At 66.5% G+C, this 19,117-nt stretch overlaps 10 protein-coding genes across 10 annotated transcripts; 6 read left to right on the top strand and 4 right to left on the bottom strand.

Moving 5' to 3' along the window:
• Window positions 1-81: 81 nt before the first annotated feature.
• Window positions 82-1,369, top strand: FA09DRAFT_330063 (carbon-nitrogen hydrolase). The gene is made up of 4 exons (XM_025742446.1): window positions 82-746; window positions 799-899; window positions 952-1,054; window positions 1,107-1,369. Exons 1-4 carry the CDS (start codon window positions 140-142, stop codon window positions 1,337-1,339), a joined length of 1,044 nt encoding a protein of 347 aa, XP_025598179.1. The 5' UTR covers window positions 82-139; the 3' UTR covers window positions 1,340-1,369.
• Window positions 1,370-2,766: 1,397 nt separating this feature from the next.
• FA09DRAFT_334346 (AGC/NDR/NDR protein kinase) lies at window positions 2,767-4,775 on the top strand (the record flags this gene model as incomplete). Its single annotated transcript, XM_025743724.1, has 7 exons — window positions 2,767-3,167; window positions 3,222-3,492; window positions 3,546-3,787; window positions 3,844-4,081; window positions 4,135-4,376; window positions 4,428-4,592; window positions 4,652-4,775. 7 exons carry the CDS (start codon window positions 2,767-2,769, stop codon window positions 4,773-4,775), a joined length of 1,683 nt encoding a protein of 560 aa, XP_025598178.1.
• Window positions 4,776-5,576: 801 nt separating this feature from the next.
• Window positions 5,577-6,137, top strand: FA09DRAFT_338869 (hypothetical protein; the record flags this gene model as incomplete). The annotated part of the gene is made up of 3 exons (XM_025744153.1): window positions 5,577-5,694; window positions 5,759-5,824; window positions 5,884-6,137. The coding sequence occupies 3 exons, from the start codon at window positions 5,577-5,579 to the stop codon at window positions 6,135-6,137; spliced, it is 438 nt and encodes a 145-aa protein (XP_025598177.1).
• A 99-nt stretch (window positions 6,138-6,236) lies between these two features.
• FA09DRAFT_330062 (hypothetical protein) lies at window positions 6,237-8,292 on the bottom strand. The gene is made up of 4 exons (XM_025742445.1): window positions 7,681-8,292; window positions 6,746-7,603; window positions 6,352-6,696; window positions 6,237-6,301 (listed from the first exon to the last, which is right to left on the bottom strand). Exons 1-4 carry the CDS (start codon window positions 8,033-8,035, stop codon window positions 6,270-6,272), a joined length of 1,590 nt encoding a protein of 529 aa, XP_025598176.1. The 5' UTR covers window positions 8,036-8,292; the 3' UTR covers window positions 6,237-6,269.
• Window positions 8,293-8,746: 454 nt separating this feature from the next.
• Window positions 8,747-11,073, top strand: FA09DRAFT_318856 (calcium/proton exchanger). Its single transcript, XM_025740915.1, has 13 exons — window positions 8,747-9,057; window positions 9,117-9,245; window positions 9,354-9,555; window positions 9,614-9,719; window positions 9,778-9,797; window positions 9,849-10,026; window positions 10,077-10,280; window positions 10,344-10,436; window positions 10,496-10,500; window positions 10,558-10,714; window positions 10,776-10,804; window positions 10,858-10,908; window positions 10,978-11,073. Exons 1-13 carry the CDS (start codon window positions 8,783-8,785, stop codon window positions 11,002-11,004), a joined length of 1,476 nt encoding a protein of 491 aa, XP_025598175.1. The 5' UTR covers window positions 8,747-8,782; the 3' UTR covers window positions 11,005-11,073.
• A 38-nt stretch (window positions 11,074-11,111) lies between these two features.
• FA09DRAFT_325544 (acyl-CoA N-acyltransferase) lies at window positions 11,112-13,646 on the bottom strand (the record flags this gene model as incomplete). The annotated part of the gene is made up of 6 exons (XM_025741173.1): window positions 11,112-12,034; window positions 12,088-12,181; window positions 12,238-12,378; window positions 12,430-12,976; window positions 13,006-13,145; window positions 13,428-13,646. 6 exons carry the CDS (start codon window positions 13,644-13,646, stop codon window positions 11,112-11,114), a joined length of 2,064 nt encoding a protein of 687 aa, XP_025598174.1.
• A 283-nt stretch (window positions 13,647-13,929) lies between these two features.
• On the top strand, window positions 13,930-14,885 carry FA09DRAFT_330058 (hypothetical protein). Its single transcript, XM_025742443.1, has 3 exons — window positions 13,930-14,131; window positions 14,185-14,476; window positions 14,593-14,885. Exons 1-3 carry the CDS (start codon window positions 14,027-14,029, stop codon window positions 14,862-14,864), a joined length of 669 nt encoding a protein of 222 aa, XP_025598173.1. The 5' UTR covers window positions 13,930-14,026; the 3' UTR covers window positions 14,865-14,885.
• Window positions 14,886-14,998: 113 nt separating this feature from the next.
• On the bottom strand, window positions 14,999-16,253 carry FA09DRAFT_330056 (S-adenosyl-L-methionine-dependent methyltransferase). The gene is made up of 3 exons (XM_025742442.1): window positions 15,667-16,253; window positions 15,244-15,612; window positions 14,999-15,194 (listed from the first exon to the last, which is right to left on the bottom strand). The coding sequence occupies exons 1-3, from the start codon at window positions 16,069-16,071 to the stop codon at window positions 15,006-15,008; spliced, it is 963 nt and encodes a 320-aa protein (XP_025598172.1). The 5' UTR covers window positions 16,072-16,253; the 3' UTR covers window positions 14,999-15,005.
• FA09DRAFT_31725 (hypothetical protein) lies at window positions 15,993-16,800 on the bottom strand. The gene has a single exon (XM_025740873.1). The coding sequence runs from the start codon at window positions 16,699-16,701 to the stop codon at window positions 16,102-16,104; it is 600 nt and encodes a 199-aa protein (XP_025598171.1). The 5' UTR covers window positions 16,702-16,800; the 3' UTR covers window positions 15,993-16,101.
• Window positions 16,801-17,545: 745 nt separating this feature from the next.
• On the top strand, window positions 17,546-18,879 carry FA09DRAFT_330053 (hypothetical protein). Its single transcript, XM_025742441.1, has 3 exons — window positions 17,546-17,793; window positions 17,856-18,383; window positions 18,435-18,879. Exons 1-3 carry the CDS (start codon window positions 17,558-17,560, stop codon window positions 18,865-18,867), a joined length of 1,197 nt encoding a protein of 398 aa, XP_025598170.1. The 5' UTR covers window positions 17,546-17,557; the 3' UTR covers window positions 18,868-18,879.
• The last annotated feature ends 238 nt before the right edge of the window (window positions 18,880-19,117 follow it).

The raw sequence follows: 19,117 nt of genomic DNA, 5'->3' as shown, positions 1-19,117 counted from the left end.
CGGGCGGCGTGCCGGTCACCGACGCGGCGCGCTACCCCGCAGCGCGCACGGACGCGGCCTGACTCGGCCCGATGAGCCGCCCATCAAGTGCGGCGCTGCCATCCCAGACCGCTTGCCTTGCCTCCATCACACCTCCACAATGAGCGAGCCATCAGCAGCGCAGCCGGTGCTTCTTGCCGCCGTGCAGGACTCGCCGCCGTCATTTGACCTGCAGGGTGCGCTGGTGGCGCTGCGCGACCTGGCGTCCAAGGCGGCCGCGAAGGCGAGGGCCCTGCACGCGACAGCGCCGCTTCTGATCGTCTTTCCCGAGGCGTTCCTCTCCGCGTACCCTCGAGGCAGCACATTCGGCGCCAAGATCGGCTCTCGCACGCCCGAGGGCCGCGCCTGGTTCGAGCGCTACCACTCGAGTTGCGTGCCCGTCGCCGACACCGAGGGCCCGGTCATGTCGCAGATCCGCAGCGTGGCGCGCGAGAACAACGCCACGCTCGTCGTGGGCGTCGTGGAGCGCTGCGACTGTCCCGAGACGGGCAAGCGGCGCAGCGAGTACGGCTCGGCGAACCCCGGCGGCGCTGGCACGCTGTACTGTACGTCGCTCACTATTTCGCCGTCGGGCGAGCTGCTCGTGGCCCACCGCAAGCTCATGCCGACGGGCACCGAGCGCCTCGTGTGGGGCTTCGGCGATGGTGCTGGCATTCGAGTCGTGCCCACGCCGGCTGGCCGCGTCGGCGCCTGCATCTGCTGGGAGAGTGAGTCGAGCCGGACCTTCGCGACGAAGCCAAGAGCTGATATGTCGAGCAGACTACGCCCCGCTGCACCGTGCGGCGCTCTACTCCGAGGGCGTCGAGCTGTACTGCGCCCCGACGGCGGACGCCAGAGAGACGTGGCCGCCGTCCATGCAGGTGAGCAGCGCTGCTCGGCGAGCAGCTCGCGCCTCTGACACAGGCCTGTCAGCACATCGCGCAAGAGGGCCGCTGCTTCGTCGTCAGCGTCAATCAATTCAATACAAGAGCGCACTTCCCGGACGATTATCCGAGCGCCGATCCAGAGCTCAAGGGTGAGTGAGCCGTGCCTGTCCGCCAGTCGACGTGTCTGAAACCGCCTGCCAGACGCAGCGCCGGACCAGATCGTGACCAAGGGCGGCTCGTGCATCGTGGGCCCGCTGGGCGAGTTCCTCGCGGGCCCGCTGTGGAACGAGGCCGGCATCCTTACGGCGCTCGTCGACAAGGCCGACATTGTGCGGGCGAAGATGGACTTTGACGCCATGGGTCACTACAGCCGGCCTGACGTGTTTGGCCTGCGCTGGGATCGCCGGAGCAAGGGCCAGGTCGAGGATCTCTGAGTGCAATGGCAGCGTGTGCATGCGACGGTGGACGGGCTGATGCGTCCAAGTGTGAGCGTGTGCGAGTGCTAATGGCCGATGCATCTGCCCTCTTGTCGCCGCGTGTCGCACGCCGGACGCGGCTGAAGCCTCTGGCGTGTGCTGCTGCGGCAAGGTGCACACAAGGTCCTGTCCGACCGCATAAGCGAGCGACAGGCTTGCTGAGGACGGCCAAAGCCAAGCGTCGCTGCTGCTGTGCGCGCGTCGGCGTCGGAGCCTTCTGCTTAGGCCCTTCCTGCAGGGAGCCGTGGTGAGGCGCAAGGCGCAAAGCACACGGCGGCGGCCGGCGAGCGCGAGACGCGCACCCCGCCGCCGTGGGAGCCGCAGGCGGGCAGAGGCGCCAGCGAGGCGCTGCGGCTGAGGCTGCATGCACGGGCGCCGCACGATGCGCACCGCCGCCGCCGCCGCCGCGCGCGCGCCGCGCCTCGCGCGCTCGCCATCCGCTCTCGAGCCGCCTTGTCTTCCCACTCTCGCACCCCTGCGTCCGTCACCCACCTTCCACCTCGTCGGCCGCAGCCTGGCTCGGCTACTCTTCCCTCGTCTCGCGTCCCTCTCGCAGGCTTGTGTCGCCCGCCACCGCAGCAGCATGGCGTACCGCCCTCCGCCCGGCCGCGGGCCCTCGCCCGGGCCTCCTGGCGGGGCACAGCAGCAGCAGCAGCAGCAGCAGCAGCAGCAGCAGCAGCAGAACATGTATGCGCAGCAGCAGCAACAGCAGCAGCAGCGCGGCAACGGCGGCCAGGGCATGCCGCATGTCTCGCAGCCGCAGACCATGGCGTACGGCGCCTTTGCGCAGCCGCACCAGCAGCAGCAGTACGCCCAGCAGCAGCAGGGCGGCGGCGGCCAGCAGCAGATGATGTACGGTCAGGGACAGGTGCCGAGCCAGAGCTACGGCTACGGCGTCGCGGGCCAGGGCGGCTTTGCTGCCAACCAGGGTGAGTCGCAAGCAGACGTTGAGCTGTGTGGCCCGCGGGCACGGGGTCTGCCACTCGGAGTGCAACACCGAGCGTGCCTGTCGCAGCCAGACGTGTTCGCGCGTTGGGTCGGGATCGCGTTGCCGCCTCAGGCTTTGCTTGCATAGCCCAACCACAGCAGACCTTTGCTCGCCTGCGCTGCGAAGTCCTGCCGCTGCGCCGCGACGGCCCGTGCGTCTCCCGTGTTGCACCGTTGGCAGCCGACGGGATCCGTGCGCGTCCGCTACTGCGCCTGCGTGAGATACCTTGCGGTCTGCTGACACCCCTTCGTGCTCCACAGCATATGCGCAGCAGTACCCGTCGCAGCTGTCGAACCAGATTGCGAACGCGGCGCTCGCACATCAAGCACAGGCACCGCCGTCGCAGCTGCAGCACCCGGCCATGTCGCAGGCCGCTGCGCTGCACCAGCAGCAGCTCATGGCGGCACAGCAGGCGCAGATGCAGTACCAGCTGCAGCAGCAGCACGCCCAGCAGCAGGGCCTCGCGCCGCAGCAGCAGTACTCGCGCTCGCCCAACGGCTCGCCCACGTCTGCGCCCGCAGCGGCAGCTGCCTATGCGCCCCGCTCGCCGGGCCCCGGTCGCTCGGCATCGCCGCAGCCGCCACAGGCCATGCAGGGCGTGGCGTCTACCTCGCCGAGCGGCTCGCAGCCGACGGGCAGTCCCAGCGCCGCGAGCGATAAGGGCGCAGACTACGTGTACTTCGAGCGCAGCACGGACGGCATGAACAAGACGACGCTGGACGCTGCCACGGGCGCGAAGCTGAAGCTCGAGCACTTCTACAAGGTCGCCGTCGAGCAGGCGATTGAGCGCAGCAACCGGTGCGTCGCTGTGCTGTTGCAGGCTATGTCTGAGGCTGACGCCGGCCTCTGCAGGCGTGTGGAGCTGGAGAAGCGCCTGGCGGCACCGCCAGACGGCGCGCCGCTCTCCGAGGAGCGCAAGTCGCGCCAGCTGGCGTCGCTGGGCCGGCGCGAGAGCGGCTTTCTGCGCCTGCGGCGGACGCGCCTGGGCCTCGACGACTTCCGGACAGTGAAGGTCATCGGCAAGGGCGCGTTCGGCGAGGTGCGGTTGGTGCAGAAGGTGGACACGGGCAAGATCTATGCCATGAAGACGCTGCGCAAGAGCGAGATGTTCAAGAAGGACCAGGTGAGCGCGCCTGGCTGCGTGCGAAGCGACGTTGGCTGACGTGGGTGACCCAGCTCGCGCACGTGCGGGCAGAGCGCGACGTGCTGGCGGAGAGCAACAGCCCATGGGTCGTGCAGCTCTATTACTCGTTCCAGGACTCGCAGTATCTCTACCTGCTGATGGAGTTCCTGCCCGGCGGCGATCTGATGACGATGCTCATCAAGTACGACACGTTCTCGCACGACGTGACGCGCTTCTACATGGCCGAGTGTGTGCTGGCGCTCGAGGGCATCCACAAGCTCGGCTTCATCCACCGGTGAGCAGCCCGCACAGAGCGTCGTCTGGTGGCTAGACTGACGGGTCCCTGCGCAGCGACATCAAGCCGGACAACATCCTCATCGACGCCAAGGGCCACATCAAGCTCTCCGACTTTGGCCTCTCGACGGGCTTCCACAAGCAGCACGATAGCGCCTACTACCAGCGGTTGTTCGATGGCAACACGAACCAGCAGCAGCAGAGCGGGCGCAACTCGGTGGCCGTCAACTCGATTACGCTCACGCTGAGCTCGAAGGATGCCATTGCCACGTGGAAGGCCAACCGGCGGAAGCTCGTGAGCATTAGCGAGCAGGCTCGCGTCACTGCTCTGCTGACACGTCCCTGCAGGCCTACTCGACCGTCGGCACGCCCGACTACATTGCGCCCGAAATCTTCCTGCAGCAGGGCTACGGCAACGAGTGCGACTGGTGGAGCCTGGGCGCCATCATGTTCGAGTGTCTCTGCGGCTATCCGCCGTTCTGCTCGGAGAACGCGCACGACACGTACCGCAAGATTCTCGCCTGGCGCGAGACGCTGCAGTTCCCCGACGATATCCACCTCAGTCCCGAGGCGGAGGACCTCATCCGGAGGTGAGTCCGCAGGAGCGGCATGCCTGCACAGATGCTGACTCCTTGCTGCAGACTCATCTGTGCGCCGGACAACCGCCTGGGCCGCAACGGCGCACAGGAGATCCGCGAGCACCCGTTCTTCACGGGCGTCGACTGGAACTCGATCCGCAACATCGATGCGCCGTTTGTGCCGCACCTCAAGTCGGTGACGGACACGAGCTACTTCCCGACCGAGGAGTGCGTGCGCATGTGGCGTGCTGCAGAGCCCGATGCTGACTTTCGCCCCTTCTCTCCAGCTACCAGGACGTGCCAGACGTGCCGAGCGGCGCAGACACTGGCGCTGGCGCCACGCGCGACCTCGCCTTCCTGGGCTTTACCTTCCGGCGCTACCTGGACCTCGGCGACGGGCCGCAGCACTAGGCTGCCGCAGCGGATGCCCTCCGTGGCATGTATCTGCAGACGCGCGTGCACACTCTGCGGCGCCGAGGGGAACATCTGTATCATGTGCTTGCAGCCTGAGCATCTTCCGGGCCTGATGCGAGCGAGCCAGCGTGAGGGCCCCGTCCGCGGTCAGGCGGCGAGCTACAGCACGCAGCAGCCAGATGCAGTGTCCAAGAATGCGGCAGTGGGCAGCGAGGGTGCGACATGTCATGGCGAGGCGAGGGCGGTGAGCCGCAGGAGAGGCGCGACGCATCCCCGCGACCAGCATGTGGCGGTGCGCAGGCCACGCGACAGGCCCGAAGCACCGCCTCGCGGCTGTCGAGCGTCCCCCGCACTGCTACGCAGGGCCGGATATTCAGCCGCAGCCCTCGGCATTAACGGCGACGCCCACTCCGCCGCTGCCGCTCGCTGCCAGTCCTTGGCCTTGAGCGTGAGCTGCAGCTGGCCCGCCTCTTGTCTGCTCCAGAGGTGGAGCAGACGCCGGGCGCCGGCGGTGCGGTGCCGTGCGGCTTGCGCGGCGAGCCAAGACGCGCATGCGGTGACACCCACGTCATCGCGCGCCGCCGCCGCGAGATGCAGCAAGTGCGGCACAAAGTGCTCCTCGGCTGTGCAGCGAGAGGGGCTCTTCGGGCCTCGCTGCGAGAGTGCTTAAGAGGCAGCCAAGCGTCGCAGCTTGCTTCTCTTCCTCCCACCAACTCGTCTCTCTGCACTTGCATCTCTTCGCCTCGCACACTCTCAGCTCTCTCACCGCCCACCAACCCACCTCCTCTACCGCCCACCATGCAGTTCCGCTTCCCCGTCGCCGCCCTCGTCGTGCTCGCCGCCGCCTCTGTGCAGGGCCAGGGCATCGGCGGTGCCATTGGCAGCGGCATTGCCGGCGCCACGTCCGTCTTTGACCGTGAGTGGCTCTGTCGAGCTTGCAGTGGCAGCCCGCGTGCTTCTTGCTCATCCTTCTCCTGCAGAGGCCACCAGCGGTGCGGCCAGCGTCGGCCAGACGATCGCCACGGGCGCCACCTCGGTCTTCGGCGGTGCGTGGCTCTGTCCTGCGCGCTCACCCGCTCGTGCTCACACACTTCTCGTTCCACAGAGGCGACCAGCGGCGCCGCCAGCGTCGCCACGGGCGTGGCCACGACCATCGTCAGCGGCGGCTCGTCGATCGTCTCGACGGTTGCCAGCGGCGGCTCGAGCATCGTGAGCAGCGCCTCGTCGGCCGCCACGTCTGCCACCTCGTCGGCCGGCCGCACCGACGCCGCCGTGGGCAGCGTCAACGTGCCCAGCATGTTCGGCCCCGTCGTCATGCTCGCCGCCGGCCTCGCCGGTGCCGGCGCTGTCCTCCTGTAAAGGAAGGGCCATGCCTGCACACGGATCACCTTCGCTCCCAGCGCAATGCCGCGCGCACCCATAGATACCTCAGCTCCCGTCTGGTCGACACCATCAATGCATCACACATGGGCTTCATCATTCGCAGCAGATCTATTGTGGCGGCGCACAGGCGACGATGTAGGCTGGGCAGCGTCAGTGTGTGTGAGCTCTGAGCGAGGTCGAGCGTGCTCACTGGCGAAGGACCTTGAGGCAAAGAGCTTGTCGCCGGCCTTGAGCTGCTGGTAGTTGACCTTTGCGGCCTCCTCGCGCTCCGTCATGCGCGTGAGGTGCGCCATGTCGTCCATGCCGTCGCCGTCCTCCATTGGTGCTGCGTCAGAGCCCGACGAGGCAGACGAGGAGCGCGAGCGAGGCGCCTTCGCTGCGTTGCCGTCGGCGGCGTGCGTGAGGTCGTCGCGTGCCGTGCGCGGCAGGACGTAGGTGTAGACGTCGGAGAAGCCGACCTCCTTCATCGCCTCGACGACCTCGCAGAGCGACCAGATGCGGAAGTCGTACGCAAAGACGTCGCGCAGCCACGAGCCTGCGAGGCGTCAGCACGCCGCAGCACGTGCGTTGACGGCGGCACTCACCGTCGGAGAAGCGCATGCTGAGACTCATGCGGAAGCGATTCGTCGCAAAGTCAATCGGCCCGTCTTCGCGCCAGTACTCGAAGCCGCCCTCCTTCTCGCCCGTGCGCACCAGCTTGAGCTGGCCGCGCGGCCACTGCGTGTGGCTGGCGGCATCCTCGAGCGCGTCTGCTGGCGGCGGCACGATTTGCAATGGCGCCTCGGAGAGCTGAGGTCGCGGATCTGCTGGGCGCATGAAGCCCGGCTCGCGCTCGAAGGCAGCCCACAGCGGCGCCTGTTCGGCATACACCTCTCCGCCCGTCGGCCCGGCGAACTGGTCGCATATCAACCGCCCCGTGCGTGGCCGCAGCGTGCGCCGCACCTGCGCCAGATACGCCAGCAGGCCGGCGCGCGTGTGGAAGTAGCAGAGCGCGTAGTTGAGCGAGGCGACGAGGTCGGGTGGCGGCAGTGCCGGCTGCGAGGGCGACGCGGGCAGCGGCAGGTCGAGCACGTCGGCGTGCACGAGCGTTAGGCGTGGCTCTGTCCTTGTTTGTGATGCGGTCGAGGGTCCAGCCTTAGCGCGCTTGCGCTCCGCCTTCTCCTTCTGCTTCTGCAGCTTGCGGTCGAAGCGCTCACTCGCTGCACCTGCTGCCCAGCTCGCGCCCTTCGCTTCTGGTGCTTCTGCCTCCTTCGCCTGCAGAGCCGCCGCTTCGGGCTGCAGCACGCTGGTCGACGCCTCGCCGGAGAAGGCGGCGGACTGCACGACCTTGACGGTCTGTGCGCCAAAGAGGCGCTGCGTGGAGCGCAGCGCTGCCAGGTCGATGTCGACGCCCTGCGAGACGTTGTCCTGGTGCAGCCCGAGCCACGTGTGCGCCACGAGTGCTGATGTGCGGGTCAGTCTTGTGACACACACAGCTGCAGTCTAGCAGACCGGCCGCGGCAAAGAGCTGGCCACTTACCAGAGCTGCAGAAGTCCTCTCTCAGCACCCGCGCCTCCGCCCGGTCCGTGTCGTCGTGCTGGCTGCCGCAGTAGAGGCTGTCGAGATTGGAGCACTCGACGTCCGGCTCCTGCACGGCGTCCGAGTAGACGGCCAGCGCGTCGGCGCGGCCGGCCAGTGTCTGGCTCCAGTCGCCCGAGACGCTGCTGCTGCCGAAGGCGAAGGCGCGCGAGTCGGACATGGCGACGTGGTGTGGAGAGGAAGGAGCGAGGCCGGCGCCAAGCACCCTGAAGCAGCGCAGCGTCAAGAGATCCGGGTTCCGGCGCGCGAAATTCTTCCCGCACGAGAGACGGCGCCTCGCCTCTGTGACCTCCATGCAAGCTTCCTACGCCCTCTCTCGCTCGCTTGACGCCCGGGTCCAGTATTGAGGTTGTGCAGGTTGTGACCAAAATGTGTGAAAAAGCACTGCGCAGGCCGCGCGGTGGTCGCGCGGCAAGGGTGTCCCGCTCGAGACAGCCGGGTGCGCTTCGCGGCTGTGCGCTGCAACCGAGATGTGTGAGGAGCCCGCTCGAAGCCCGACAGGGCGGAACAGGTGGCACAGCCCCTCGGGGCCTCATCCAGAATGAGCCCCTCTTCCGCCCTGGTAGAAGGCACTTCTGAGCCTATTGCGTCTGAAATGAGCTCTCTAGTCAAAGCCCAGGGGCTCGAGCCGGCGGTGCGCAAAAGCTGCACCGCCTCAGCACGCAGCGCCTCGCTCCACGTGCCGGCGGCCCACGCGTGGCGCGCCGGCGGCCCGCGCCCCACAGCCGGCGGCGCGCAGTGCGGGTGCGGCGGTGCGCGTGCCGTGTGGCAGGGGAAGGCATGCCGCGCCTCTCGCTCCTCCTGCGCTGTGCCGCCGCTGCGACTGGACGCCTGCTCCGCGCCCGATGGCATCGCTGCGTCATGCAGCAGACATGCTCCGGGGTCTGGCCTCTCGTGTTGGGTTACGTAATGCCCCCTCGAAGGCCCGTGTGCAATGTGGTGCCGGCGATCAGCTGGTCGTGTCGCTTGGCTCGCCTTGCCTCGCACCACGACCTCCCAGCGACTCGCTCGCACCTCTTGACCCTTCGGCACCGACTGCACCATGGCGCCATTCACCGCCGAGCCCGCCTCGCTGCACGACGCCGAGCAGGCGAGCAACGAGACGGCCACGCAGCGCTCCGACGAGGCGGCCGCGCTGCCCGCCAAGCGCACCGGCACCATCTCGCTCGAGGAGGGCCGGCAGGCCGAGAAGCCCGTCGAGAAGAAGGGCCCCATCCGCCGCACCATGCAGCCGGGCGAGAGCTCGGCGGGCCTCGGCGGCAACGGGCCGCCGCGCCGCATGACGGCCGCCAGCGACCAGCACCGCGCTCCGCTCCGGTGAGTCGAGCCTCGCCGCTCCTCTTGCCGCAGGGCATCACTCATGCGCACCGCCGCAGCTCCTTCACGGGCCTCTTCACGCCCGACAAGCCGCTGGCGCCAGCACCCTCGCACATTCAGTCGATCAAGAATGTCATCTTCTACAGCCCCCTCAACGTTCTTGTGCTTGCCATCCCGGTCTCCTGGGCGTGAGTGCTCCACACGCTCCCCGGCTTCTTCTCCACTGAGGCTTCGCCTCTATCAAACCCTCTGGACCTCTCCCGTCCCTCCTCTGACCCGCCGGGAACCTTCTGCAGGCTGCACTTCGCACTGGACCAGTCAAAGCCGTCTAATGGCCTTGTCACCTTTATCATCAGCTTCCTCGCGATCATCCCGCTGGCTGCGCTGCTCAGCTACGGCACAGAGGAGATCAGCTTGCGCGTTGGCCAGACGCTCGGCGGCCTGCTGAACGCGACGCTTGGCAACGCTGTGGAGCTCATTGTTGCGATCCTGGCACTGGCAAGTACAGGCAAGCGCGCGAGGCGGGCTCGAGCTTGCTGACAGCCTCCTGCCGCAGTTCCAATGCCAGCTCGTGATCACGCAGACGTCGCTCATTGGCTCGATCCTCTCAAACATCCTGCTGGTGCTTGGCATGTCCTTTTTCGTCGGCGGCCTCCGCTACTGTGAGCAACAGCCGCTGTAGGACCTTCATTCCCTTCTCTGACGCTGCTTTCCTCGCAGCGGAGCAGGAGTTCCTCATGGTGCGCCTCCCCTGGCCACAGTAGTCGGGCCCCTGACTGACCCCGCTGTAGACGGCCGCAAACCTCAACTCCGGCGCTCTCACGATGTCTGTCATCACGATTCTGATTCCCGCCGGTTTCCATGCTACGAGCGGAGCGCTGTCGGACGCGCTTGAGCGCGCCGACATCCTCAAGGTCAGCCGCGGTGCCTCGATCATCCTGCTGCTCATCTACGCCGGCTATCTCGTCTGTGCGTCGGCTGCGAGACCGCGGCTGCTCCTTCGCTCACCGCTTTCGCAGTCCAACTCAGCACGCACACGCACCTGTACGAGGATGAGGGCGAGGAGGAGGAGGTCACTCTCAGTCTCCCGGTGGCCGTCGGCCTACTCGTGCTTTCGACAGTTCTGGTAGGCGTCACGTCTGAGTGGCTTGTTGACTCAATCGAGGGCGTCTCCGAGAACTACGGAGTGCCAAAGACCTTTATCGGTCTGATTCTGCTGCCAGGTGCGTGGCTACAGCATAGAGGCGTCTCAGGTAGCACTCAGACTGAAGTCTCTCCGCGCGCAGTCGTCAGCAACGCCGCAGAGCACGCCACGGCCGTCACGGCCTCGTACAAGAACAAGATCAACCTTGCCATGTCCGTGGCCGTTGGCAGCTCGAGTGGGTCGCCTCCTGCGCGGCTATGGCGTCTCCTACTGACGCACTCTCCGTTCTGGCAGTTCAAGTCAGTCACTGCCTGTACAGCTGTAGTGTTTCCTACTAACGCACTCGGCATCGGCAGATTGCCCTGTTTGTGCTGCCGCTCCTTGTGGTGATCGGCTGGATCGCCGGCAAGCCGTTGTCGCTGCTTTTCGACCCGCTCGTCGCCATCATCCTCTTCCTCAGCATTATCCTCGTGTCCAATGCCATCGCTGACGGCAAGAGTAACTATCTCGAAGGTGAGCCGGCGGCGCTGATGCGGTCAACACGGAGGAAAAGAACTGACTAGGATTCCCCTAGGTTGGATGCTGATGAACGTTTTCGTCATCGTGCGTGCCCTGCCGCACCTCTCCCCCGTGCTGCCGCTCACTCTGGTCGCCAGATCGCACTCGCCAGCTGGTTCATCCCCGATGCTCCGGCCGACGCTCTTTTCGTGAGTTGCGGCGTGTGCGGGCGCGCGCTGGCTTGCGAGCTGGCTTCACTTGGCTGACGCGCGCCGCAGACCGACGAGTACTGCCGCAGCGTCTAGGGCGCCTCCCGCGCCTCTCCTTTCCAATTGTACCTACATTCTCTCTCCGGAGCTCCGCCATCTCGTCGCAGTGGAGCCATATATGATTAATGCGCGGCAACAAGGCGTCAGACAAGCACGTAGATGTCGTCGAGCACCGGGCGCTTGACATTCTTGGCGCGGATGGCCTCGCGCACGGCGTCGCGCGTGATGAGCAGCGCTACCTCGGCCGGCAGCTCTGAAGCAACTTTGGCCTGTCCAGCGGCGTCTGTGCCCTTCGCAGCACGGTACACGCCGCGCTCCTGGAGCACAGCAGGGGGTACACGCCAGCGCAGTAGGCCGCATTCTGCAAGCGCAAAGGCTACGTCGTCGACACGCAGCCGCGTCGCTGCACTGAGCGCGCCAAGCGTGGTAGCGAGCGAGATGGAGGCGCCGGGCGCAATGGCGATGGCCAGCGCTGGATGCTTCGATGTGGCATCTGGAGCAGGTGCTGAGGCCTGCCCGCGCGTACGGCCATTGCTCCCGCCTGTTGATGCTGCACCGGGCTCTGTCTTGACCGGGCTCGGTGCTTCCTCCACCGGACTGCCTTGCGAGCCGGCGCGGTTGCTAGCGCGTGTGGCACGGCGCTCAGAGCGAGACGGCGTAGCGAGACCGCGAGGCGTGACGCCTGCGAAGCCCTTGGCTACGCGGATGATCTTGCGTCGCTGGATCTCTTCTTCCTCCGCATCGCCGCCAGACAGTGGTCGGAAGGTGTCGGGCAGAGCAGGCAGACCGAGCAGCGCCCGCCTGATGCGCGTGCACTCGTGCACTTGTCGCGCTCGCGCCGCTGCTGCCACGGCTGGGCTAACGGGTGCGCCTTTGACCGGCGTAGAGGCGGAAGGTGGTGGCGCTAGCAGCAGCTGCGAGATGCTGGGCTCCATCTCGTCGAACGCCAGTGCCAGTGTGCGCAGCACTACCGACGACCAGTAGGCAAGGTAGCCGCGGAAGCCGAGAGAGGACAGCGGCCGCTCCGGCGTGCCCGGGACTGCGTCGTGTGCAGAGAGGTAGTAGCCTGCACCAGTGTGTCAGCGCCGCAATGTGTCAGCGCACCACAGCTGCACTCACTGAACTCGATCAGCAGCGTGCCGAAGCCGCGCTTCTGAAACGGCGGAAACGTGATGATGCAGGCGAGGTTGTAGTCGTCGTACGAGATCTTTTCCTGCGCTCGCCGAGGTGTGAGCCTGGCGCGGGTCACTGAGCCACGCATCCGCTCACCTTGGAAAAGAAGCCGATCGGGTGGTCAAAGTGCGGACTCGCATCCGTGAGCACGTAGAAGAGAAACGGCTCGACGTCAAAGTAGATGGCCTTGTGGTCGATGAAGAGCTTGCCGAAGAGCGAGAGGTTCTGGGCGTAGAGCTGTAGCTCGGCATCAGCGAGGAGTCACAAGCACATCTCCGCCTGACACACCTTCTGCTCAGCGCCGTCGACCTCCCAGATGATGTGAGCGCCGCGCTGGTATACCTTGCGGCCCGGCGGATGCGTGTAGGTGCACTCCTTCTTGTGCACGCGATAGCCGGCGTAGGTGCGCGCGTACTTGAAGCAGCCGTCGCACACCCACAGCGAGCGGCCAGTCGAGGTGCCCTGCGGCTGCAAAGCTGCTCCTCTTTGCCGCCCAGAAGCTGCGGGACTGTCTGTCGCGGACACGACGGACGCAGGCGTACCCGCCGACGTGGACGCCAGTGCACCGCCGGCATGAGGGCCCGGCGTCGACAGTGCTGCAGCTGCAGCTGGCGTGCCGTTCGCTGCGGCTCCATTCGCAGCGCCGCTCGGAGTGCGCGAAGCAGCTTCCAGACGCGGTCGCTTGTTGCCGCCTCGCTTGACTGGCTGGTGGGACTGTGCGGGCGAGCCGGCCGGCGTTGCGTCGTGCGGGTCATCATCGAGCGGGAACGGGCTGGCGTACCACGTCTTGATGTCGTGCGCTCCAAAGAAGACGCTGTAGACGCTCGTCAGTGCACTGAGGGGTCTTCTCGAAGCACAACACACCGTTCGATGCTGCGCCGCGGCAGAGCATGCAGAGACACGTTCGAGGAGGACGCCGGCAGCACGGCGGCGTGCCCGGGCGAAGGCGCATCCGCAGGCGATGCTGGCAGACGAGATGGCCCAGCGACGGAACTGGCGCCCAACTGCCGTGAAGGGGCAGACTGATGAGTTGTCAGCTCATGTACGGGATCAACGGACAGCCAGCGCTCCCTCGATCACGGTCACACATCCCGCCGACTACCTCCCTCACGCGAGCCCCCTTCCAAGCGCCTCGGACGTCTTTCTCTATCTCAATCGAGAGAGCATGCGTCTGTGCAGCCGCCCGACCGTCTCGAACATCTCACAGAGCCGTGTCTCGACGTTGCAGCCGTTTTCCACGGCTCGCTGCACCTCCTCGTCCACGCGACGCGCGAAGCTGTACTCACAAGCTGCGGCGCAGCGCCACGCTGCGAGGATGCACTCTGCATGCCCGTCGCCGGCGGCTGTACCAGTGCGCTCTCTCCTGCGATCGCTGCGCTGCCCGTGCCCTCTCCAGCATCCCGCGGCGAAGCGACCGTGCCGACGCTGTCGTTGGCCTGCGGTGGAACAGCTGCTGATGTCGCAGCCTCGGCCTCGACCGAGGCAACCGCGGCGCTGCTTGACATGATGCTTCGCGCAGCACCAGCGGCAGCAGTTTGGTAGCCAGAGACCCGACGAGGTGAGTCTGCGGCGGAGCGGATGCCAGGCGGACGGCTAGGGTGAGGTGATTGGGGGTCTGGAGTGCGGAGAGCGGCTGCCGCAAATAGGATTTTCTCCGCGGGTCTAGGGTGCTTCAACAATTGCAGCGCGCGATTGAAGTGCTGAATACAACTCCCGCGCCAAGATTCTGCTGTCTGCTTCTGCCGCCCGCCTTCGCGATGGCTCGTGCACAAACGCCTCTCTTCCCACCCACTCCATCCGCAACTCCGGCTGTCCGTCTGCAAGTCGCACTCTGCCGCTGCGCCGTCCTCCCGTCCATCCGTATCAGTGCGCCAGCTCTGCAGCCATGTCGTTGCCGCAGGCCATCCTGCTCTTCCCGCAGCGCATCAATGCGCGCCTGCCGGCCGCCGTGCGCGACTCGCCGCCGACGTCGCTCTTCTCCTTCCTCAGCGTGCGTCGGCCACCCAGCTCGCTCGCGACTGCAGCGCTGACTCCGTTCAACAGTTCCTGGCGCTTCTCTACTCGGCGCTAGCTCGGCAGTTCCCCTCGTACAACCTCCCGCTCGTGCTCTTCGGGCTGCACGTCGTCACATCGGCGCCCGAGCATCTGCGCGTGCTGCAGAGCCTGCTGCTCGGCAGCTTGCTCGGCGACGTCTCGCGCATGCTCTTCCGCCCGCACTTCGGCGCCACGTTTACGACGGGCTCGTTCGCTACGGCCAAGCTCATCGCGAGCGCTGGTGTGGCCAGGGCGTTGGCGGGCGAGATTGAAGGATGGCGCGCTGGCGGCGCTGCTGAGGGTGAGTTCAGGAATAAAGGGGAGAGGTGGAAAGGAGCGAATTTGCGTTGCGTATGCTTGTCTCAGGGCTCTGTAATGCCTCGTCGAGCCTGCTGACTGACGCTTACCCGTTGCTAGTCGGCAACGCTGGCGCGCCCTACATGCCCGGCTCCTTCAACGCCCAGCCAGGCGTCAGCCCAGGCGGACGTGTCTCTTACACCAACTCGCGCACGTCGACGGACCACCTGTACGACGTCGACGCCGATGCGCCCGACGTTCAGCTGCCTGCTCCCCGGCCCGCTGCACCGCAGGGCCAGGCGCAGGCGCAGCGCCAGGCGCAGGCTCACGAGGAGGACATGCCGCCGCGCATGCCGGCTGCCAAGGCGCAGCCGAGCCAGCCGCTCGTGTGATCAATGAACAAGTGCAACAGGCACGGCTGTGTGACCGAGGCTCCCCGGATGCAGCGAAAGGCGTCGCGTCGGACGTGCACACAGCGATGATCAGACGAGATCTCATTGAGGTGACCAGAAGCACTCATCCCCCATCTTGCGTCACTTCTCGGCAGTCCAGGCGCACACGACGTTGCCCAGCATCTCAGCGCCCCAGGTCTCCTTGCCGGACTCGGCGCGACGCTTCAGCATCTCCTTGCGCACGGCAGCGCGAAACTCGGCCACTTGCTCCTCGGAGAGATTCGAGGTGTACATGAACGCCATGCCCGGGTTGTCCCACAGGCTCTGCAGCTGCGGGAAAGGTTCAGCAGAGCTCTACTGCAGCCGGCACAGCACGTACGATCTCATCGAGGTGCGCTTCGCTGCTGACGGGCATCTCAGCGGGCGCATTTGCCGCCTCGACCTTCGCAAAGGCGCTGCACTTCTCCAGCTGCTCCTTCAGCTTCGGCGGCGTGCCCCACTCGCTCATGATGCGATGCGAGTAGAGGTCCTGGAACTCATCGCCGCGGCCTGCCTTCTCCAGCACGCCCCGCTTGGCGCTCGTCATGACGTCGTGGATGACCATGCGGCCGGGCGTGAGGGCGCAAAAGACACCTCCCGGCGTCAGTACGCGTGTGGCCTCGGCGAAGCTGGCTCGTGCATCGGGCAACAGCATCGGCCCGAGCAGCTGCAGCACGGCGTCGTAGCTCTGGTCTGGCAGGTCCAGCTTCTGCAGACGAAGCTGTCAGTGCTGGTCAATCCAGGCGGAGACCCTGGGCCGCACCATGGCGTCGAGCACGCGAGCCTCGGCGATGTCCTGCAGGCCTTCCTTCTCAAACGAGTCGCGCGCCAGCTGCACCATTCCCTCTGCATTGTCCGTCGAGAGAATGTTGACGTGCTTGCCTCCAAAGTGCTTGCACAGCAGCACGGCCTCGACGCCAGGCCCGCCACACGTCGTGAGGATGCGCAGTGGCTGCGGTGCTCTTTGTGCTGCGAGAGCATCCAGCGCAGGCGTGATGTGTGCCAGTGCTGCGAGCAGCAGAGGCAGCGTCAGGCCGTTGCCGTTGTTGGCGTACTTGGCCGCGTGGTCGGACCACGAGGAGGACTGCATGTTGCGGCTTGTGGTGGTCGAGAGCGAAGCACGACGGCACCGAACTGACGCGCCTCGAGGCGCGCGGGCGGTGCGCATCTTTGCGGGACCATGCAGCAGCGACGCAGCTCAACAGGCGTGCTCAAGCGCACACCTCAGAGAAGCAGCCGGATCTGCATGCTGTGCGTTGCAGCTGCGCCTGCATCTGTGACCCCAGCTGCAGCGTGCAGAGTCAGAGTGTGGGGAAGGCCACGTGGAGCGTCCCGTCGCATGAGGAGGAGCGACCGCGTGGTCCATCCACGTGGTGGCCTCTGCATGCCGCAAAGCACGCTGCCGGCTGCTCTCTGCGTGCTGCGTGCTGCTTCTGGATCCTCGGGTGTCGCTGTCGGCGCTCGGTCGACGTGCCAAGCCTTCGAAGCGGCGGACATGTCTAAGAGCAGCAGCAGAGGGAGGGAGAGGAGCTCGAGAGCTTTCTGGCAGCTTCGGCCTCCGGGCGGGCACCTCGTCCCACCTCCACCTCGCTACACGCGCCCGATGGAGGCTCGCGACCCCTCGAAATGCCGGAGCCATGCGCTGGCCAGCCAGGGCCCTGCGATGCTCGGCCAGCCGGCGGCAGACGCTGAGCACCGTGGCTTGGCCCTGTCCAGCTGACATATGAGGTTCCCGATGTGCCAAGGAGCGATCAGCAAGTGGCCGCATCGGAAGCGCGCCGGCCGAGCGCGTGGCCATGCCGCTTTTCCACAGCGTGCCTGTGCTTCGAGAGCGCCGGGGCCCGGCCGCATGAAGGGCATGAGGTCAGCTGCGCCCGGCGCTGTGGCTGGCGAAGGAGCATTTGCGAGCGCGAGGACCCGTTCATGCTTGATGGCTGAGGCTTCTGCGGCCCGCCGAGAGGCGTCGAGGAGCATCGGCATCGGCGGCGGCGCTCGGTATGGCAGGCAGCGGGGGCGCAGAGGCGCTCGCGAGCCTGTCGCCCGCCGGGGTTTGCACGAGGGCCGCCGGACACTGCGCCGCTGCCCGCTCGACGGCGATAGCAGCCTTGACACCGATGCGGGCACTTGGCCAGCGCTTCTTTCCAGCTGCGCCGGCGTGCGTGACGTAGCCGCGACGCAGGCAGGAGAGCAGCATCGCCACCTCTGCGGCAGCGGAGCCGGTCCAGATTCAGCAGCAGATCCGCCGGGATTTCACGCGCTCGCCCAGCTGCGCAGCGGCACGGCTGCTGCGCCTGCAGCACACAGCACGCAGCGCTGCGGGGCGTCCTTCCCCGCAAGGTCGAATTCTGCTCAGCGAGCGGCGAATAGACGGAGCTGCATCTGAAGGCTCGACTACAACGGCGAAGCTGCGCGAAAGGCAGAGCCGCGTCTCTCACGCGGGCGGCGGATGAACAGGGCGAGGCAGATCGCTGCTCCTGCTCACCTCAGCGACGCGGATCCGCTCGCCTGGCTGCGTGCGTGTCGTTGACAGGCCAAGTGCCTCGGCCAGGCACGCACGGCGCGGCTGCGCTCCTCGCTCTCCGCATATGTAAGACGCCTTCTCGCCGGGCTCGCTCCTTCGCTCCCAGCCACCACCTCCATCGCACACACGCACCATGGCATCTGCCGCAGAGATCCCAAAGGCTGCCGGTGTGGCACCGACCAACCGGCCCACGCACGTCGGCAAGCAGGAGATGAGCAAGGAGGAGGACAACGACGGCCCCTCCATCGCGCCCGACAACGCATGCGACGAGCCGGCGCCGCAGGCGCCCGGCGGCGCAGGCAAGGGTGCCATCGCCAAGGACGACAAGGGCAAGGAGTTTGACAAGGTGTACGGCGTGCGGCCCAAGACGTGAGTTGCATGTGCCGCCGGTGTGCTGGCCACCCGTGCCGCTTGCTGACCCCCTCTCGCAGCACCTGGCAGCTCAAGCCGCCGAAGCAGTGGACGCTGTGGGAGTTCATCGCCTCGCTCGACATCTGCCCGCCGGCGACGTACAAGAAGCGCGACGCCAAGGAGCCGCTGCGCGGCCCGCCGCCGGAGCACCCGATGAGCACGGAGAACTTCTTCATCCTGCGCACTGCCGTCATGCCGCTGGCCGTGCACTGGGCCTGGAACCACTTCCTGCCCGACCACAAGATGCACTGGGCGCCCGCCTGGGTCTTCTACCACCTGTCCTTCATCGTGTTTGCGCGCCTCATGATTGGCCGCCTGCACGGCTACATGGAGAAGTACGGCACGTTTGACGAGCTCAACCGCGGCCGCGACATGGTCGACGACCGCCACGTCAACCACCTCGGCCGCTCCATCTTCATCTACACCGTCTTCCGCACCATGGGCCCCTTCTTCCTCGGCTGGCGCGGCGACATGACGAACCCCTTCGACGGCCTCAACATCTACTCGCCGCTCAAGATCGCCGTCTTTGAGATTGCGCTGGACTACTGGTGAGCACGCTGCGCCGCGGCCGCTGATGACGCCACTGACACCCTGTGCAGGTTCTACCTCTACCACCGCTCCACGCACGAGTTCGACTGCCTGTGGTTCATCCACCGCCAGCACCACGCCACCAAGCACCCCACACCCATTCTTTCGATTCTCGCCGACGACATCCAGGAGTGCATCGAGATCTTCATCGTGCCCTTCCTCGCCTCGTGCGTGGCGCCCAAGATGTCGTTCGCCGAGTACCACTTTGCCATCGCCTACCTGCTCTACGTCGAGGCGCTCGGCCACTCGGGCATCCGCGCCATGTGGCCGCACCCGCTGCTCGGCATGGTGCTGCGCCCGCTCGGCATGGAGCTCGCCGTCGAGGACCACGACCTGCACCACCGCTTCGGCAAGAGCGGCAAGAACTACGGCAAGCAGACGCGCATCTGGGACCGCATCTTCGGCACCATCGGCGAGCGCATCGAGTGCCCGTCGGCCTTCTAAGCGCGCGATGAGACGGGCTGCTTCTGCGGCTCTCGCTCCACCCGCTACGATTCACGACTCTCCCGCTACCTCTTTATTTACCCCTTCCCCCTTCTGCTCCTCCCTTTTGCTACCTACTGCTATCTTGCAACGCTCCGCCCGTAATCATCATACGTAAGATCAGATTGCGCCCGTGTGACCCACGCGTACGGCTTCGCGCATCTCGGTGTGGGCTGAGTGCATGCATTTGGTGTGTGGTGCGGTCTAGAGA

This window comes from Tilletiopsis washingtonensis (assembly GCF_003144115.1).
Source record: "Tilletiopsis washingtonensis strain MCA 4186 unplaced genomic scaffold FA09scaffold_11, whole genome shotgun sequence".
Classification (NCBI taxonomy): Eukaryota; Fungi; Basidiomycota; class Exobasidiomycetes; order Entylomatales; genus Tilletiopsis; species Tilletiopsis washingtonensis.
This window is presented reverse-complemented; position numbering and strand designations above follow the sequence as displayed.

What these genes read in the sequence shown, in the direction of transcription:
- FA09DRAFT_330053 (XM_025742441.1), top strand. Translation starts at nt 17,558, where the DNA reads ATGGCATCTGCCGCAGAGATCCCAAAGGCTGCCGGTGTGGCACCGACC. An exon ending in TACGGCGTGCGGCCCAAGAC is followed by an intron (nt 17,794 to 17,855) that starts GTGAGTTGCATG and finishes CCCCTCTCGCAG; the next exon opens with CACCTGGCAGCTCAAGCCGC. An exon ending in GAGATTGCGCTGGACTACTG is followed by an intron (nt 18,384 to 18,434) that starts GTGAGCACGCTG and finishes CACCCTGTGCAG; the next exon opens with GTTCTACCTCTACCACCGCT.
- FA09DRAFT_330058 (XM_025742443.1), top strand. Translation starts at nt 14,027, where the DNA reads ATGTCGTTGCCGCAGGCCATCCTGCTCTTCCCGCAGCGCATCAATGCG. An exon ending in CGCTCTTCTCCTTCCTCAGC is followed by an intron (nt 14,132 to 14,184) that starts GTGCGTCGGCCA and finishes TCCGTTCAACAG; the next exon opens with TTCCTGGCGCTTCTCTACTC. An exon ending in CGCTGGCGGCGCTGCTGAGG is followed by an intron (nt 14,477 to 14,592) that starts GTGAGTTCAGGA and finishes ACCCGTTGCTAG; the next exon opens with TCGGCAACGCTGGCGCGCCC.
- FA09DRAFT_318856 (XM_025740915.1), top strand. Translation starts at nt 8,783, where the DNA reads ATGGCGCCATTCACCGCCGAGCCCGCCTCGCTGCACGACGCCGAGCAG. An exon ending in TTGTTGCGATCCTGGCACTG is followed by an intron (nt 9,556 to 9,613) that starts GCAAGTACAGGC and finishes CTCCTGCCGCAG; the next exon opens with TTCCAATGCCAGCTCGTGAT. An exon ending in CGTCGGCGGCCTCCGCTACT is followed by an intron (nt 9,720 to 9,777) that starts GTGAGCAACAGC and finishes CTTTCCTCGCAG; the next exon opens with CGGAGCAGGAGTTCCTCATG.
- FA09DRAFT_330062 (XM_025742445.1), bottom strand. Translation starts at nt 8,035, where the DNA reads ATGGAGGTCACAGAGGCGAGGCGCCGTCTCTCGTGCGGGAAGAATTTC. An exon ending in CAGCATGCGCTTCTCCGACG is followed by an intron (nt 6,697 to 6,745) that starts GTGAGTGCCGCC and finishes GACGCCTCGCAG; the next exon opens with GCTCGTGGCTGCGCGACGTC. An exon ending in TGCCTCAAGGTCCTTCGCCA is followed by an intron (nt 6,302 to 6,351) that starts GTGAGCACGCTC and finishes GACGCTGCCCAG; the next exon opens with CCTACATCGTCGCCTGTGCG.
- FA09DRAFT_31725 (XM_025740873.1), bottom strand. Translation starts at nt 16,701, where the DNA reads ATGGCCACGCGCTCGGCCGGCGCGCTTCCGATGCGGCCACTTGCTGAT.
- FA09DRAFT_330056 (XM_025742442.1), bottom strand. Translation starts at nt 16,071, where the DNA reads ATGCGCACCGCCCGCGCGCCTCGAGGCGCGTCAGTTCGGTGCCGTCGT. An exon ending in CTCGCGTGCTCGACGCCATG is followed by an intron (nt 15,613 to 15,666) that starts GTGCGGCCCAGG and finishes CTTCGTCTGCAG; the next exon opens with AAGCTGGACCTGCCAGACCA. An exon ending in AAGCGCACCTCGATGAGATC is followed by an intron (nt 15,195 to 15,243) that starts GTACGTGCTGTG and finishes CCTTTCCCGCAG; the next exon opens with CTGCAGAGCCTGTGGGACAA.
- FA09DRAFT_330063 (XM_025742446.1), top strand. Translation starts at nt 140, where the DNA reads ATGAGCGAGCCATCAGCAGCGCAGCCGGTGCTTCTTGCCGCCGTGCAG. An exon ending in CGTGGCCGCCGTCCATGCAG is followed by an intron (nt 900 to 951) that starts GTGAGCAGCGCT and finishes CAGGCCTGTCAG; the next exon opens with CACATCGCGCAAGAGGGCCG. An exon ending in CGCCGATCCAGAGCTCAAGG is followed by an intron (nt 1,055 to 1,106) that starts GTGAGTGAGCCG and finishes ACCGCCTGCCAG; the next exon opens with ACGCAGCGCCGGACCAGATC.